Source organism: Pygocentrus nattereri, chromosome 4 (genome assembly GCF_015220715.1).
Source record: "Pygocentrus nattereri isolate fPygNat1 chromosome 4, fPygNat1.pri, whole genome shotgun sequence".
NCBI classification, from domain to species: Eukaryota; Metazoa; Chordata; class Actinopteri; order Characiformes; family Serrasalmidae; genus Pygocentrus; species Pygocentrus nattereri.
The window spans coordinates 12,987,789-13,007,798 of NC_051214.1; the positions used below are offsets into that span (position 1 = coordinate 12,987,789).

General features: G+C 40.2%; 1 protein-coding gene across 1 annotated transcript in view; it reads left to right on the forward strand.

The window, feature by feature from the left end:
- Positions 1-20,010, forward strand: part of nbas (NBAS subunit of NRZ tethering complex) — a 337,358-nt gene that overhangs the window by 49,145 nt on the left and 268,203 nt on the right. The window contains exons 20-21 of the mRNA XM_037537972.1: positions 4,725-4,829; positions 5,158-5,294. Of these exons, the coding sequence (XP_037393869.1) occupies positions 4,725-4,829; positions 5,158-5,294 (242 nt within the window). The remainder of the gene's footprint in view (positions 1-4,724; positions 4,830-5,157; positions 5,295-20,010) is intronic.

Here is a 20,010-nt window from a genome sequence, read left to right on the forward strand (position 1 = left end):
GTTTTACAGATTGCACCAGATTACATATCAATTAATAATAAAAAAAAATCTTTTAATTGCATGCATGTGTAATGTAATTTAGACAGCCTTTTGCTGGGTTAGATTTTAGAACGAGACGGTTTGTTGGCTCACAGATGTGGTAATGAAATTTGGCATTGAATGACACAAATAATGAGAGCATTAAAATAATTTGTTCTGTACCATAAACAAATTGAATTTTGATATCCCGCACTAGATCTTTGTAGGATGCGCAGTTATATAGAATGCAGTGGCTCTACTCTTCCATTTACCTGTCTGTGGATGGAGGCTTTAGAAATCCTTTTATAACCCATTTCCATTCATTTGAACTTCACCAACTTTTCTTCTAAGGTGCTGTGAAAATTCTTTTTATCAGGTCATATTGCACTTGAACAATTCTGTTGTGAAGGGCAGTTAAACTAAATTGTGTTCTTTTTATATAGTAAGACAGGTCAAACTTGCACCTGAAGAGATCAGAACACATGACTCCAATTACCCTGCTTTGAAGAGGTTATTATCCTGGAGGTTCACATACCTTTTTCCCATCAGTGACTTTTGTTCAAACCATTTGTTAAATAAAGATATGGCAGTATAAAATACCGTGTGTGTTACTTGTTAAATGAGACTCATTTATTATTATGACAAAGATGAAGATCACATTTTAGGAACCATTCATGCCGAAGTCCAGATCATTCCAGGGAAAAACCCGGAAAAAAATTCTTTTTCTTTGGCACTGTTTGACCTTATTATATATATTTTAAAAAAGCTTCAATTTCCTTCTGAAATCTGTTGTAAAACAATGACTCAGGGCATCATTTGACTTAACTATATAGAAAATATGTTTGTGATGTATGTTATTATGTATTATTATTATTATTATTATTATCATTATTATTATCATTATCATCATTATCATTATTATTATTATTATTATTATTATTATTATTATTATTATTATTATTATTACTAGACATTATCATACTATGTCATTTCCAGTCAAAATAGCCAGAGCTCGTGTCTCAGATTAGATATAAGATAATTCCACTCACATAAAGGAGGAAGAAATCATAAGTGAGTTATGGAAGTGGGAAGTTTAAAAAAAACTGAAGTAAACTGAAGAAGAGAACTCTCTCACTCTCTCACTCTCTCTCACTCTCTCACTCTCTCTGTCTGTTCCCACTCTGCTCTTGTTAAAAGGCGCTCCCGCTGTCCTTAACAAGAGCCAGCTAATCTGAGAGGAAACAGGAGCTCGTTGCTCCGCCTGTTCGTCACCGCTCCCTGGCGGGACCCGGTGGCATCGGCAGGAGGCAGGGCTTGGGACTCGCGTGCCGTCCCCCACTCATTTGTCGTGCTCCTTTCCCCTCCGACCTCACGGGGCTTCGTCCCCGCTTGGTATATGGGCCCTGCCTTCCTGGCAGCGAGGCCCATGGGACAGGCTCATGCCACACATGGGCTTACACTACATGACTTTTGGGATCCCACCAGATTAAAAAAGGAGAGCATCATGTACTTAATGTTCATCTTCAACAGAATTTCCTGGTAATTTGTCATGAGCACACGTACGCTAGACAATATGGCAAAAGGAGAGTATTGGGTTGAAATGCAGATATCACAGTCAGAGCTGGAAATAATTTACTACGAACCGACTTCTGCCTCAAAATTCTAAAAAGAGTGATTGTTCTGTCTCAGCAGAGTGCACTCATCTTTCTTCAGCTTTCTTCTCTCTCTCCTAGCTCTCTCATTGACTATTGCCTGAATCACTCATTCAGTTATATCGCTGACCATCTCACGCTACAGGACTCCTGAACGTTTTGAGTTGCAAAAATCAAACTGTTTTTGAAAATATTAATGGGCCTCCAATCACTTCAGAGCTCAATCGGAAAACTAAGGATTGACTCATTTCTCATGTCTCACCACCAGATCATTTATGCCATCAATCATTTCCGGTCGACTTGGAAAGTTGCTTCAGATGTGTGAATTTGTTAGAAGGAGCAAATTGTGCTAAAAATCGTACAATGTAGGACCAGTTTTAGGTTGGTTTTCCAGATCAACTAGATTAATCCTAGTCTTGGACCCAGTTCTGCCCCCTGGTTTCAACCCCTGTCTGGGAAGTGAAATGGGACTGAAAATGGGACAAACAACTGTGCAAGATCTGCTAGACCACCAAAACCATCACTATCAGATAAACAGTACTAAAGCTTTCATTTTTGAGAGGGAGGAGAAAATCAAGGTCCACTGTTGATTCAGATCTGTCCATCCCTCCAATGTGAGAAGACAACTCAGCATTATAAGTCTGAAAGGATGTGTAGCTGTCAAGAAGTCGTTAGTGAGAACATAGAGTAGAATATCAGAATAATAATATTACAGTCCAGACTTCAGCATTGCTTTTTTTTTTCTCTCAATTTAGTCGTCTCCAATTCCACCTGCTAGTTAGGACACCTCCAATCACATGGTACTACCAGTGCTATGAGGGTGAAGGCTAGCACAGGCTTCCTCTGAGTCTTGTGAAGCCAGCTACCGCATCTTTTCAAACTGCTGCTCACGCAACCTCATCAGCCAGCTGAACACTCTTGGAGGAAAACGCCAACCACCAAATCTGTTACCTAAGCTAACAGACGCTTGGCTGACAGGGGGAGAAGGGGGGGTGGGGTATCCTACCCACACGGAGAGCAAGGCCAATTGTGCTGTCTTGCATTCCCGGCCACGGATGGCTGTAGCATCACCAGGGATTGAACTCACAATCTCCTGATGATAGTGCCAATGCTTAGACGGTTGCGCCACTCGGGAGCTGAGTTCAGCATGACTGAATGTGTTCGAGCCTTCTTGGATGGTGAGATGCAGAAAATAGAACCAACTTCTAAGACTGAACTTTGGCGAAGTAGAAAAATATCCCTGCATATTTCTTTGAAAAACTGAAAGCAGGTCTCCCCAAAAAGAATTAAAGCTGTGATAAAGACAAAGTGCCACACTACATGTTATATTTAGTTATTAAGGTTTCTGTGCAATTTTTTGTTAAATGAATGTTTCTTTCTGATACTGAAAAATAAATAACTTGTACTTAAAGGCTGTTTTAACTGGTGATAAAATTACTTGAAGGTGCTCTCAATACTTTACATTTTAGGAGCATTTTGGACATCTAGTTCCTATTATCTCCAATGTGAGCAATTCTGACTCATTGTATTTAAAATGACACAATTCAAATCAAGCCACTCTAAAAGACATTATCTGGAATCTACATCTTAACCATTTAATTTTGCAGACATTTTGTAAAATTGTGGAATTTTAATGTTTGAAGCCTGGAGTATTTTGACATGGTTGAATATGAGATGCTATGAACCTGTGTGCGCGCGATGCTTTGGTTATGGCTTTAAGGAGTCGCAGTCCTAGGGGAGCAATTTCAGAGTGACTGCGCTGCTGTATTATGCATAGTTATGGCCAGGAAACATTTCCAGTATTCCGTTCCACTTTTATGCATATGATAATTTCATTGCCCTCCAGCCTAATTATATAGTCTAGCACCACTTTCAGCTCTTCAGTGCACAAGTGCTAGTTAGGTGCTGAATTTAACAGGCGAAGCTTTGCATATGTCTGATTTTTTACATTTAAAATGTTTATATTGTTAAAATAAGGATGGTAATAGAAGTCCTCTGTTGAGAAGCTGTTCTCACTTCACTGTGTCGAGTAGCGAAACTGACAAACTGTGCAGGACATCAGCTCTCTGAGCCCAGTTGTGCAGTAGGGGTCCATTTTAGACAATTCTATGCTTCCACCTTTGTGACAGCTATTTGAGGGAGGCCCTTTCCTGTTCCAGATCTACTCCATCGATGTACAAAAACATAGATTGATGAGTTTGGTGAAATCTAGAGTTTTAGAGTCCTGACCTGAACCCCACTGAGCGGCTTTGGGATGAATTGGAACATTTACAGGCCTTTTCCAATGTCACAGCTTAACCTCACACGGCTCTTTCGGCTGAATGGACACAAGATTCCCACAGCCACACTTTAAAATTGGAGGGCTTCTTAGAAAAGTTTAGGTTGTTACAGGCTGTTTAGGCTGGACATCCAACAAGCTCATATAGGTGTGATGATCAAGTGTCCACATACCTTTGGCCATATAGTATATACAATGCTGGTGGTGATGTGTCTATATGTGTTTTTTTTATATTTTTTTACATGTTCGTATATGTCTGGGCACTCCTGGTGAAATTACATGTTTCATGGACTTTAAAAGTGAAAATAACTTGCATACCCTCTACAGAGAACATGTTTTTGCATATTTTAATGTACACTTCATGTTTATTTGCTGAATTTAAAGTCGCAACAAAGATTTTTGTTGAAGGTGAAAGAAACATCATCACTAAGGAAAAAAAAAACACTCTACAATATGATGTCCGTACACTGCTGACCCTGTAAGACATCTAGTGCTGCTCTGTGATAAATGGTGTTTGTTTTGACCCTCATATGCGATGGATTCCCATTGATAGCAGTGGGCGCAGTGACAGGTCATGAACAAGCATCATACATATGCATGCATACATACATATGTATGCAAAACCTAGAGAATAAAGTCAATACCGTTGCAAATATGAAGAGTTAAATATCACTTGTGTTTATTTAGAGGATTTACCTGAAATCTGAACATACAGGCAGTGCCCTAGTGTTGAACTTTTTCCTTTCTTTTTCTGTCCCTTCTCATCCTCCCTCTAGGAGATTCTGGGTGGACCCCATGCTGCAGAGCAGAGATATGACTCTGAGTTTTTTAAGAAGTTCCGCAATCAGAATATTGTTGTGTCAGCAAGAACCTACGCCAGGGTAAACCCCTCTTCTTTTGTTCTCTGTGTCTGCTTGCTCTGTGTATGTGCGCCAGAGTCCTGGAGTGTGAATTATAACTCACCGTTTCCCACTCTTGCATGTGTCCGAGGTAGAGAGCTCGCCAGGTGTTGTAAAATATGGATTCCCCTTCATACTATGAGAATATTTCTGAGTCAGGATGCCTGAAATACGGTTACTTCGCTACCTAAAAAGATCAGTAGTGATTTATGTGGTAAAAACTGCTGCTTGGAATAATAGCCCACATATATCCCAGTGAGACCAGCTGACTTTTATGAATTGTTTATTTATTTCCCCCTCTCTCTCTCAGGAGAGTAACGTGCAGGCTCTGGACATTCTCTTCACCTATCATGGCTCTGAGCTGCTCCAGCATCGACTCGCCATCTTGTGCAATTTCCCAGAAACCACCTCTCCTCACGAGTACACTGCTCTTCTCCCTGAAGCCTGGTAAGAGTTGTGTATGCACTTTAGCTAGCCTTTTTAAGTCTTTGGAGATTAGTACATCACACTGTATACTGTTAACTTACTTTTCATTTTATTTTTGGTTAACAAAGTTGTTCTGAAGAGTAGCTATGAGGCTAGAGACTATTTTTGACTTCTTGCCTCGGCTGCCAGTACTATTTACTAAATGCTTTCCTGCAGTGTTTTTCACCCTCTGCACACATGTGGTTGGACATGAAACTATGACGGAAATTTTGTTTTACAAAAAATTTCCATGCGCCAGTTCCTGGTATAAAACTGATGTTAGCAGAAACGATGCATTCAAAGATACGAGAAAGGAGCAGCTGCTGTGTTGCATTAGAGCTGTATGCAATCAGATTTATTTGTGATGAACATATAAAGCTAAAGTTCTCAGAGTGTATACCACCATGTACATCTGAAAACTGAAGTGACTTCACTGCAGACTGTTAAAGTGAATGTAGGCCAAATAATCAAGTCAATCAGATTGATCATAAGCTAATATTAAACATGGTATAAAATGTTAAAAATAGGCTAAAAAACATCAGTCCAGATTATGGACATATGTATTAGTTGGTGGAGTATTAGAATCTCAATCTAAAATCTAAATACTGAACTTGAGAAGACGCCGATCAGAATGAGGGCTAAAAAAACTGATTCAGGACGTTTCTAAATAAATTGTAAAGTGATGCTAAAAGGCAGTGTAACCCTAAATAGTTCCCCAACCAAAAATATCCAGCCACCAGCACTTCTGTGGTTTAAACTGACGGCTGATGAACTGATGACAAAGTCAAACACCTTGAAAAAGACGGTGTAAGGATTATGAAGTCTCTAAGCTTGTTTACAGTTTAAAGTAAAATAGATGTTTTGAAACATGCAGTATTTAAGGGTTTGCATTGTTATGCAGTGGAAATGGTATTATTCTTCTTATGTTGAGGTCTAGTGGTACTAGTGATTTTAGCCACACAACATACTGTTGTCCATTTTTTTAACAGCATTCAAATGACACATTGCGTTGCGTGGCAAAGCCTTCAGAATGTCCACACTGGAAACATCAAGAGCATGCGTCAAGTCAAAATGTGAACGACCCATACACCTATCAGAAAAGGATTGTCTACTGAATGAGCTGTCCAGCTCTGGTTTTGGGATATTAATTAGTAGTGTGTATAACAAGTTATTTTATCCCCAACATCAGTTGTCCAAGTCAAGGGTTCTCAGTCCCAGCTGTGGTGACCCTTCTCGGTCCCTTCCAGCGAGGATCCTATTAGGTAATTAAGTCTTAGTTCAATCTGGGCTGCTCAATGAAACGAAGTGCAAAAATGTCTCATGTTAGGACTGGGATTAGGAACCCCTTGTCTAAGTAATATAGTATAAAAAGCATTATACTGCCCTGGTGTTGGGAAGCTCGGTTGTCTCTGCTGACTTTCTTGTGCTTAGTCTACTCTGCTAACTAGCTAAGTGTCCATATCAATTCATCAACAAACAGTATTCACCTCTAACTTTTATCGCTCTGACAGTTTCTCTCTCGGTTGTTTATTGGAAGAGTTGTAGAGATCCTTCCTTTTCTCCACTTCATGGATGAGTTTCTCTTCTTCTGTTTGGAGGTGGAATAGCAGAGTGACACAGCGCGTCGGAATATAAACGAGACATCCGTCAAGAATGTCGCGTCTTACCGCATTGTGCTCTCCGGCTCGGAGCTGGTGTTGACAGTTTCATAATTCTAATGGGAGCATTTTGGTTTCGTCGTTCCTCACTGGTGTGGCTTGCTGTTAGGACACAGTGTAAAAGTGCACCAGAGTGTCAGAAGTCACATAAACAAGTCTATTTGAGATTACTTGACAGCCTGACAATGTTTGAGGCAAATGCATACTGAGTTAGGCATACAGTTTGCACAGTGCTAATTGGTTGGGGAAAAGCTTCTATTACATGTTAGCTAAATTAACCTAAATAAGCTCCAGGGCAAAACTAAAGAAGCAAACTTCAGATTCCATACAGAAATGGTTTGGATAACTGTAAACCCTCATTGAAATATTGCTTTTAAAGGTGGAAATTGACATCAGGTCTTATCAGACTATCACTAGCCAAGTACTAATGAAGGTAGATAAATTTGTACTGTTGTTAGTCTGTGTTTTCTCCTGATTAATTACAATTTCAGTAAGAATACTGCTGTTGCTGCGAGCCAAGCACAGAAAACATGAACAAAACAATCTACCTTCCAATGAGCAATTAGGAGACAAGTGTTTATACTTTTATTTAACAAATTGCTGTAAAATAAGATCATTTCTTTTCCAGTTGACACAAACTCATTATGGGACTTTAGTTTAGATTAGTCTGCTTCCAGCTACAAAGTGCAGAGTTTCAGGAGCGCTGCATGTTTTGTTGTAACTATTAAAACTGCCATATGCAGATTGAACCTCTCCTACACGCTGACAGTGAGGCGCAGTGATGCTGAAAATGACCAAAACATCATATCTTTTGGTATTTATACACTTTTCCATTTGAAGTTTCTAACATTTGCGCTGTCCAGCTCCAGGGCTGGTGCTTAAGTTCACTGGAATCTTCTGGATTCAGGAATCACAACAAACGTCAGAAGAGAGGTGGCCTTGGTACATGCACTTGAGCCAAAAACACCTCCCTTCCACACAAGTAAACGCAACACCTGTGCAACTCTACCTAGCCAACTATCTTAAACTATCTTAAAGACTAGAAAAAAGTTTTTGCTTTGGATGATCTGGTGGTTGAAAAGAAAAGAGAAGAAAAGATGGATGAGAGTAAAGTAATGTGGAGGCGGGCGAATGCACAGACCAGTTACAAAGACAAGTTTGCAGCCTGCAGCCTGTGTTCATTTGTTTATCAGCGGGTCACCTCCAGATGTACTCCCCTAGACAGACAGATTGATAGATGTTCTTTATTGGTCCCCAGGGGGAAATTTAGGAAGTGCTTTCACATTTTCTTTGATAGACCACCCTCTAAAAATGGATGAAGTGTTCAGAGGCAAGCTGCAAATTGCTGTTGTCCTGGAGAGCCCTGTCCTGTACATTTTAGTTTTCCTGCTCCAACACTCCATTTCAGTCCACTATCTATATAGGTGCACTTTTTAGATCTATAATCACAGACAGTAGTCCATCTTTTCTTTGCATAATTTGTTAGCACCCTTTCATCCTGTTCTTCAGTGGCCAGGCCCCCCCACAGGACCACCTCAGAGCAGGTACTATATGGGTGGTGGATCATTTGCACAACTGCAGGGACACTGACTATGCTGGTGTGTTGCACTGGTGTGAGTGGAAAACAACAATACTGCTGGAGTTAAACGCCTCAGTGTCACGGCTGGACTGAGAATAGTCCACCAATGAAAAAAAATCTAGCCAACATTGTTATTTGGGCAGCGTCCTGTGACCACTGATGAAGGACTAGAGGATGACCAACACAAACTGCAGTAACAGATGAGCTACTATCTCTGACTTCTACAAAGTGGACCAACAACATAAGAGTGTCTAATAGAGTGACCAGTGAGTGGACACAGTGTTTATAAACCCCAGCAACACTGCTGGGTCTGGTGCACTTGTACCAGCATAACACACACTAACACATCACCACTATGGACAAAATTACTATGGCCAGAATTAATTAGCAAAACTAATAATATGACATTTTTTACATTTATGATATGTAGCATGATATTTATTTTTTCTGTTATTTATAATAATAATAATAATAATAGTAATGACAATCTAATAATCTACAACTGCAATGATTTTTTTTATTTGTTTTAAATAACAATGTGCACTGAGTACTGATGACGTCCACCATATATTCAGAAAAGTGTATTCTGACATCATGTATTATGGCAATAATAAAATATCATATTGTCCACCCCTACTACTGCATCAGCTTGCTAAACTTGCAATGTTGTACTGTACAGGGTGTACCAGCTTGCTCTTACGTTATTTATGTTATTATATTCGCAGCCTTCTGTCTGGAATAACCATTGCTGTTCGCTTGGACACACCTAAGGTTGACAATACTCTGTCGGTTCTACTTTTACTTTTATATAGTCATTGAAAGTATACCACATAGAAATTAAGTTAAGTGATACGTTTTTGATCCCACAACCGGGGAAATTCCACCTCCGCATTTAACCCATCCGTGATGTGAAACACCACATACACACTAGTGAACACACACACTAGGGGGCAGTGAGCACACTTGCCCGGAGCGGTGGGCAGCCCTATCCACGGCGCCCGGGGAGCAGTTGGGGGTTAGGTGTCTTGCTCAAGGACACCTCAGTCATGGACTGTCAGCCCTGGGGATCGAACCGGCAACCTTCCGGTCACAGGGCCAGATCCCTAACCTCCAGCCCACGACTGCCAAATGAAACAAAACATAACAAATAGCTAGCTAACCAATCTTTTTATAAGTAGTGTTACTTTTTTAGCTATCTGACCATTCTTTTTTTTATTGCAGTTCGCTCTTTGGCTGTCGATCAGATTGAAGATTTATACCAAAAATGCTTGATATTTGAAGTTATATCGCATATTGAAGTATTTGTTTTAGTTTGAGTTGCGTTATAAGGCAGTCAAGGGCAAGTTACGAGTCGGTTGACATGTAACTCAAGCAAAGTTTGGCTTACTCTTAAAGTTTTCAGGGTTTATTTTTAGAGATTGTTGTGTTAGATTACAGTTGAACATTGGGCTGATTATTGAAGTTCAGTTCTATGCTGAACCCTGTGCATATTTTTTTGCAAACCTACTATTTTCGTTAGTGGTCTGGCCGGAAGCTTTTGTAATGCAGGGCTTTCCCCATAACACCCATACTGCACCTCTCCACCCCTCAGCACCGCCTGTGTGAGACAGGGAACACAAATGAGCTGCTTTTCGGTATAGACATGGTCCCTGTCTAAAGAGCTGTCTGGCTTCCACCATTGACCTCAGCCATTAGGCCTGATCCAGGTCAGGGCACACAGGGCGGAGGAGGGGTTTGGCCAGATCTTAAAGCCATCTGCTCCATGCCAAACAGCCCACTGCTCTGAAAAGCCGATCTGACTCATGGGCTGAGCTGCTGCCAAAGGCAACATGCAGAAAGGCGCAAGGACATTCCAACTTTGTCTGCTCACCTTCCCGAAAACTTTGGAAAGGAAATTCGATGTTCCACCACACTTTTTTCTTCTTGAGCCATGACTTCAATTTTAGTATATCCATTCCTAATGAAGCAGGTTATAGGACCGCAAAGGCTTATGTTTGACTCTGTGGACTGAGACTTGAGATAGACGTGGATATTAGAAATATGCTCTTTAATTACTGGTTACTAATTAATGGTGTTAAATTGCATTACAATGCATTGATCTGGAGATAATGATTTAGTTGCATCAATTTTGGCATATTATAATTGATGGTCAACTTCTCACGTTAAACTGTAATTATAAATTTTGACGCTGATATAAGTTGACATTGTATAAACGTTTATTCAACGGTACTGTAGTTACATCTTCGGCTTTAGTCTAGTGATTTTAATATGTATTTAAATCAGCATTTCGTAGGTGTGCAAAATAAAATGGCCAATGGAAAATGTATAAATTACTTCCATAGAATAATGTCTTCTAGGGGTACGGGGAAAAAATCGATTCTTAGATGCATCGCGATGCAGACGTCAACGATTCTGAATCGATTCACAAATGTCAAAAATTGATTTTCTGCATTTTAATTTATACTGTTACGTTGACGGATCACAAAGGGCGGACCTTGGAAGTGGGTAAGAGCAGAGCCTGAACAGTCTGTGGCGGCACATAACAAAAACGCACATGGATGAGCGACAAATCCGACCGGCTCCCTCTGTGTTAAAGCCAAGATAGGTCAGAAGTTACATCCCAAATGTTAAGAAGAGCCTTTTTGTCCCTTCAACAAAAATCAGACCACCTTGGCAGCCACAACATGTAATGCCCAGTATGTCTCAGTGTGTGCTCTCCTGGCTAACGAAAATGTAATATATTTATATACCATTTAAGGTGGAACAGGAAATTTGAAAGAGAAGCGACTTCAGCTTCATAACTTTTTAGTGTTTGACAGTCTCTTGTTGCAGATTTAACGTTCCAGGAAAACAACTGTGCTGCTTATAAATGCGAATAAGTCTCCAAATGTTCGTCTTAGCTAAATCTCTCTCAGCCTTTTCATTAGCCAGGAGAGACCTGCGGTCACTTAGCAACAGAGCGTTATGTTGCTCGCGTCCGTCTAGCAGATATTTTACTGACACAGCGACCCCTGAGCCTCTACAACACGACTAAATCCGGAGTTATAAAATAAGTAAAGAAAATGGGCAGGACGGCTGTAACGTGCTGCGCGGACATCCATTATAACAGGATCTTATTTCACCTAACAGTGCATTTTATTTTATCATAGATGAGTGGCGGCAGAGTCTCGTGCTCCAAACAAAAGCAGTGGATGAGAGTCTTCCAGTTCTCTCACCACATCACTTCCATTTGTTTTATAAAAGATATTGGAAGTAAATTCATTATAGATCATTACAAACACTTTGCTTTAAAAGTCCCAAGTCGTCACACAGAAATCCTGTATAGAAAAAAAGATGCAACAAGATGCTTCGATAATCGTTTTCTAGTCGCATGGCAGCCCCCTGAATCATAATCGAATTGAATCGTGAGGTGCCAAAAGATTCCCACCCCTAATGTCTTCCTTTCCAGCCTAAACACAGCATGTTTAGCTGCGAAGCTACACATGCATATTATGCAAACTTAGTCGTATGTACACTGCGTAAGTTTAGGCTTAATATTTTTAACTTACAACAGCATCAGCTATTTCTGTTACACTGGTCCTAAATCGAATTGGCTGTGCCGCCTTGAAAGCCATTGTAAAAGAATATATGCACACCTATAACAGCCTCACAGCAGCTCAGTTCTATGTAAATGCACTGTCATATTGCTTGCATGAAACGCTGAGTGTATTGATAGATGGGACCAGTAATCACCATGTATGTGTGAATTACCTAAATGAATACTAAACATTTCTTTGGACATCTCTCACTAAACGTCTCTATATAAGAAGACAGTTTTGTTTAAACTTCACTCAGCAAGTAGAACCAGATTGCTGAGCTTGGCACATAGCTAATCATCTAGCAGGTGGCTCTATTAATATTTGCTGTTAGGCTTTGAATTGAAGCATTTACTGAAATGGTTCTCTACAAAACAACATGTAAAGTATAAGTAATGTTACTTAAATATCTTACAAGCTTCAGATTTTTTTGGTAGAGCTTTCTTAAGTAGTATTAAATCCAGTGTGGTGGGGGGGAGAATGTGTGGTGATGTTAATGTAGGTGTGAATGTTTCTGCATTAAACACTGCTATATTACACAATAATGTAAACGTTAATTAAATAACTACTATACTATACACTATATGGCCAAAAGTGTGTGGACACTCCTTATAATTATTCTGCCACACCCATTGCTAATAGGTGTATAATAGACAAACACTGGCAGTAGAATGGGTCGTGCTGAAGAGCTCAGTGGCTTTAAATGTGACACTGTCAACACTGTCAGATGATGCCACCATTTGTAACATTTGTAACCAATTGTAACATTGATTCTGAGCCAGACCTTCTCGCCCAGCATCCCTGCTTGAGCTCACAAATGCTCTTTTGACTAAATAGGCACAAATTCCCCACAGCCTACAAAATCTTGGAAGTCTTCTTAGAAGAATGGAGGCTGTTATAGCTGCAAAGGATTAAAGGGGTAGCTCAAATGAATGCCCATGTTTGGTGTCCGACAAGCTCATATTGGTGTGATGCTCATGTGTCCACATACTTTTGGCCATATAGTGTACCTAAGGAAGATGGTGAAGTGTGTCATTTACTTTGGAGAGGAGAATTACCAGTGGCATTGCAGACAATAAGAATGCGGCCAGTTTGATGTGTCAAGTCCTTGTGTCACATGGCATGGCTGTAGTTTGAACCCTAGACAAAAGGCAGGCACTTTAGCATTTTCCCCAGCTGGCTGTTCTGAGATGTGAGATGTTTAGCATTCCTCTATGTTAACGTGTGCTGTTGTTGTGGTGTCAGCCTGTCGGCGGTCCTGTGGGAATTGCCTTCTCTGTGGCTGTACCACACAATAACAGAGCGCTTTGACGCCCTCAAATCCCGTCTTTAAAAGAGACGCATGTAATTGCACATTCTAAATTTACACCAGAGCAGTCCTGATGATATTGTGCAGATTGCTACTCCTGCCAAACCCTCTGTTTTGCATTTGCTCCTCCTTTTCTTTTGTGAAATAGTCTTATAGGAGCTCACAGGACTCGGCTAACTGCAGACTGCAGGGATGGAGGAGACTGAGCATGCTGGAGAAACAAAGGGCGAGCAGATCTGTCTCTCCCCCGCAGTCTCAGTAATGAGAGTGGTGGGAGATTTAGGATGTTGACCATGCTGAGTGTGGCTCTCTCTCTCTCTCTCTCTCTCTCTCTCTCTCTCTCTCTCTCTCTCTCTCTCTCTCTCTCTCTCTCTCTCTCTCTCTCTCTCTCTCTCTCTCTCTCTCTCTCTCACACTCCTTCTCTCTTACACTCCTTCTCTCTTTTCATTGTCTTCCCCCTCCCAGTATTCCCTCCCTTATTCCCTCTTTCTTTCTTTCTTTCTTTTTCTTCACACTATCTTTCCCTCTCTTTTTCTCCCTTCTATTCCCTCTATTTCTCTCCCTCTCTCCGCTTATTCTTTTCCTCTTTCTTTCTTTTTTCTTTCTTTCTTTCTCTCTCTTTTCCCTGTGTCTCCCTCTTACTCTCCCCACCCACTCTGTTGTTTTTTGCTCTTTTCCTCCATTTCTTCCAACCTCCCTTTCACTCTCTCTCTTTCCCCTTATTCTCTCCTCTTTTTGTTTCTTTTTCCTACCTTTTTGTCTGTCTTCTCCTTCCTTTTCCATCTACCCCTATCGCTCTCTTGTCTTTCCACCCACTGTTTTTAGCTTTTTTTCATGTTTATTTCCCTCTTTCATTCTTTCTCTCTTTCTCCCCCCTCCCAATCTGTCTCTCTTTACTCTCTCAATTGTTCTTATTTGCTCTCTCTCTCTCTCTCTCTCTCGCTCTCTCTCGCTCTCTCTCTCTCTCTCTCTCTCTCTCTCTCTCTCTCTCTCTCTCTCTCTCTCTCTCTCTCTCTCTCTCTCTCTCTCTCTCTGGTCAGTCTCCTCTGCAGTGAGCATCCATCACAGCTCAACAGCTGGAGGCCAGTTTCTCCTCAGTTCGGCAGGGCTAACAGCGCTGCAGTAGCTTTTCACAGGCAAACCACAGGTCTCTCACCATCTGCCAGCCTCTGTTCAAAAGAATCACAGCCAAATGAAGTCTTTTGAATGTTTTTTTCCTTCTTATCAAAGACTTGGCTCAGAGTGTTTGAACCCATGAAGTCAAGAGGGTGATGTTTTGCCACACACACTGACTTGCAAGTCATTTTAGATCAGTGTAAGGAGCTTATATATTTAAGCTAAAGCACTTTCTTAAACATAATATGAAATCGATTTGTAAAGAGACCTGATTAAAATGTGAACATTTTGTTCTGATTGAAGGTTCAGTACAGTCATTTCTTCATATTATGGCTGAGAGAATCTATTGGATTTTTTCTGTTACTGACAGTGATGGCTAAAGCAAAATCAAATTCAAACTTTTCTCATTATCCCACCTGTAGTCCTTCAGTCAAGACATGTTTGAGGTCTGAATAAATACCAACCGTTGCTATCCACCACTGCACCATGCTCAGTGGCAGTGGTTGAATTTGAAGATCTAGCTGGCATTTTCAGCTTTCAAAGTTTATTCTTTCATTAAAGAGGCTGTAATGGGCTTTGTGACATTGTGAAAGCAAACATTACCCCAGTGTGTAGAGTCATCACAGATAAGACATAAATGGACCATAAATATTTTTAAACCCGCTGTGTCAGTATGCTTTTAACTACGATGATTACGTTTTTTTTTTAATTGACTGTGTTGCTTTTCCTTGTCTTTGCACATCTCCGCCATCTGATTTTCTCAGTCATGTTCTCTTTGGGTTCATGTGCAGTGCCAATATTCTTTAGGCTAGTATGTTTAGGTTAAGGTTTTTAAGTTTCTGTGTTTTTTTTTTTGCTTGTTTCTATACACCTCAGCTGTAACTTTTTTGGTCCTGCCCCTCAATAATAATAATTTTTAAAAAGCCAATCGGCTTATTGGTTAAGCTGCAAGTAGGAAAGACATCTTTCATTGTGGAGATATACAAATACATAGTGGTCAGAACAACCCAAAAGACATGCTTTATTTGAGCCAAAGACCACAAACAGTGTGGTAAGTTAGATTTTACCAGTAATTTCAAACACGTTTTGCAATGTTAATGTGACTTTCAGTTTCAAGTTTATTGGTCTCCCCCCATTCAAAAAGATAGGGGTCTTGTATAAGTGGAAGCAGCTGTGTAGGGGTGTTGCCAGGATGACCAATGAGTGAAAACTTTCAAATATTCTTTGAATAATGCCTTACAAGTTGAAATGGCAGATTTGACTGAAATGCCTATTACTAGCTTATACCCCACCAATTAGCATCATAAGAAACCACATAAGACTTGCTCATGTGGATTCTCACACTGTATAACATATTACCTATGAAAATGATGCAAGGTTAGTAGTGGTAGTTGCTTAATTGAAGCCTTCTTGAATATTGCCTATAGTTACGATGTGAAATTAAAAAAAAAAAAAAAAAAAACTTCATACACTTCATATGAAGTTGTGGGGGCAGTTGTGGGCTGGAGGTTAGGGAACCAGCCCTGTGACTGGAAGGTTGCCGGTTCGATCCCCTTGGCTGACAGTCCATGATTGAAGTGCCCTTGAGCAAGGCACCTAACCCCCATTTGCTCCCCGGGCGCCGTGGATAGGGCTGCCCACTGCTCCGGGCAAGTGTGCTCACTGCCCCCTAGTGTGTGTGTGTGTGTGTGTGTGTGTGTGTGTGTGTGTGTGTGTGTGTGTGTGTGTGTGTGTGTGTGTGTTCACTAGTCTGCATGTATGTGGGTGTTTCACTGCACGGATGGGTTAAATGCAGAGGTGTGCGAACACAGTGACAAATGGTTGTTAATTCTAAATCTTCTAATATGGTTTGTCTGATTAATGAAAGTTCTAATCTATGTTCTAATCTAGCTTGTGGTTGTGTTTTTTGTCCCGTCCCCCCACCTCCTCCGATCCCTCCTTCTCTTGGTCTTTCTAGACCCGGCCAGGTCTAGACTACATTATGGGAAACATGAGCAGAATAATTCAGCTGCATTGATGTGTGCATGTGCATGCACATGCGTGAAATTATAGAATTTCCTCCAAGCTTAAAGAAAAGGATGGATATTACTTTGGTGTAACTAAATGTCTGCTAATCAATAAGGACTATCTTTCTGGCCTGCATAAGAATAAGCCTCCTTCTTTAATGTAGTACAAAACCATTTTAAGATTCTCCAAAAAAAAAACTCATTAATGTATTGAGCCTCACAATGTATTGTGAGGGCTGAATGAAATTAGTGTGCGCTCTGGAAGAATCTTACTCTTTATTGATTTCCGCGTGTGGATAGTACAGACTGCATATGCACTCTGCATGAAAAACATAGTAACTGGTTCATTTTTCAGATCATAGTTTAAAGGCCCGCGACTATACAGCACAGCATACACTGATCAGGCATAACATTATGACCATCTCCTTGTTTCTACATCATTGTCTATTTTGTCAGCTCCACTTACTGTATAGCTGCACTTTGTAGTTCTACAGTTACAGACTGTAGTCCATCTGTTTCTCTGATACTTTGTTAGCCCCCTTTTACCCTGTTCTTCAGTAAGTAGACAGTGAGCAAAAAATATTAAATCAAAACTATCTTTTATTTTCGATTCAGCGTAGCCCCTTTATACAATACAATACAATACACCTTAATACAACTTAATGGGGACACCCATCTGCATGATATAATTGTTATGTAAACAAAGTATTCCTTTGATATCAATGCCATTCTAGAGAAACTCACCAAGTCAGTGTTGTTCACAGTGGTGGTGATAGGAACAGTCTGAAGTATTTAGTTCCTCTAACTACTACCTCACATAAATGGAGGGAAAAATAAACATAAATGAAGGACAGTTACATGGATGATGCTGTAGGGCATTTTTTTTGTTGTTGTTTTATATATAAAATCTCAAAAGACCTAAGTAAGTTGGATAGCAAACAAAATTACTATTTTTCATAGTGTTAACAGGTCTGCTGTGGCCAAACTGGACCATGTTCTATCCGCATGAAAATATGTTGGACATATAGCTGAGCTTTCAGGCTTTAAGGCTACATGGAAAAGCAACACATTCACCTTTTCCAACTTTAATTATCTTTGCAGCGAAGGCTCGTTCTGCTTGTTAGCTTGTTTGCTGATGGTGCATGTGACCCATGTGATTCATCCCTGTGACGTTACTGAGCAGGATGTGTAGAGTAATTTCCGGATGCCGGTTTGTTTACATTAATGACTGATTTGAATCAATTACCTAAATGACTGTGAACCATTGTGTCGCAGAGATTGGATCTGAGCAATGAGGCCTGTAATGTGAACGTAGCCTAAGTTTAAACCATTACTGAAGGAGTCAGTAACTATAATAACTATCACTATAGCATCCAATGTAAAAAATGTTAAATGCCTGTTTCTAGCTTCAAATGTCTGCATTTAGTCTAGAGAGCTGCTGTAAAACCTTCATCTACATCTATCACCTTTAGGCTGAAATAACATACCACTTCTTGTTAGCAGGCTAGTGGAAATTATCAGTATCTTAGCAGGGAAAGCACATAAACTAAAGCTCCTTTTAAAGTTAATTTCAAAGTTTCTGTATTAAACATTGCCATGCTTCACTGGCACATGCTCAAGACTGTGTATGGTTCTTTAGCATTAACAAGCTAAACAAATCTCTCCACCACCAGACATGTGCCACACCCCCCTACCCCACCCCCTGCCAACGAGTCAGCCAATGAGAGGAGTGGCCATTGATGTACAGATCAACATGGGGTATATTGGCGTGAAACACAATATACAAAGGCTAAATTAAGGTGTTATTGGTTTTAATCTCTTTGAAGTCATCTTTCAGAGAGCTCAGGGAACTAGATTTCAATGGGGAGGAAGTAAAATATGTCTTCTTTAAGCATTAAGTACTGCGATACAACAAACGAAATCTGTAACAAGTCGGCCGAACTGGATCAGACTGCCTGCAAATAATAGGTTGCAGTGAGCTTCGATGCCTTTTTCCCCACCTCAATGCATTCTACATTTGTAAGTGCTAAAAAGCATGAGTAAACACCTCGAGGTTCTGTGGTGACGAGGCTAAGATGAAAAAGCATTTCTCATACAGAGCATTTCCGTTGTGTTCTTATCTGAATATGTTAATATGTGAGTTAATATGTGACTCTTGCCAACACCAGAATCGTATTGTGGTGTCATTTGTAAGCCAGGTAGACCAACTGAGATTGTAAGCTGCACTTTTTACCTCAGCCTTATTGTAGTTTGATCAGATTTATCTGTTGGGATTGGGACGATGATGCATCTGAAATGCTTTTGTCGCTCAGAGTGCTCGAAACAGTGTGCTGGAACAAAGAGAGATGCCTTGTTTTCACTCTTTAATAAAAGTCATGACAGATTTATTGAGCGAGACAAAGTGTAGCTGTGTCTGTTAATCACTTTATCCTCACTATGCCTGGCAGGAATAATGTTTCAGCTGGTAACAAGTCATCTCTTCTGCTCTTGTTTTGCCCCGCTTTCTAAAAAAGATGTTTTTTGAGCAAGTGTTACAAAGACTGGGGCAAATCACTATTCTTTGGCATTTTTCTCTGAAATGACATCAACAGTTTGCTGATTTCACCTTCAAATTTGGACATTTAAAGCCGTTCTTACAGCATGAATTTGTTAAATAGACCAGTTTTGTTTTGCCACAGAGTTAAACATTGAGATATTGTGGGCACTTGGTAGAGATCTTATGAAGCCTTCAGGATTGAGGCCGGTGTGTAGACTCTAAAGCCCAGTCCCATTTCTTATTTTTAGCCCTACCCCTTGTTTTCGAGGGTCAACTTGCCCCTCTTGGATCTGAGTTACAACGGGTAGTGGTTGAAATCTTCCCCTACAAAATGTGACCCTCAAATAAAAAAGAACATTACTTCATTAACAGGCTACTAGTGGTGCTCTGTAGGTGATGCTGCCAGTCTGCAGTGATGACAGAGGAGGGTAATGTTCTGCTTGCTGCTGGTATTTAGTTAAATTTAGGGTATCTTATGTTTTCAGACAGTGGGGATGCGATAATTGTTGTCGCTCACCCATAATCCTTTGGAGATATGAAGCTGATTGCAGCTTTTTGTTAGCTTCTCATTCAAATTTTCCCATTCCACCTTAAATGAAACAGCTGTTACATTCTGCCACTTCAAGCATCAGAACTGCTGGACTATTTAAGGTGGAATGGAAATTTAGCTAGTGAAGTAGCTAGCTAGCTACTGAAACATTGTCATACTATTATAAACTATTAGATTTTTTTTATGCCTGTATGAAGAAAAAGGACCATAATACATTGGAATGAGATTAAACTAATATAATACAGTGGTAATCGTACTTTTTAACAGAGAAAATCTGTATATTTGTATATTATTGAGTTTCTTTGGTAGCTTGTGTAGCTATCTTGCCGGTTTATCCATTTGGAGTGTGTCTTTGAAAAAACTCTGTTT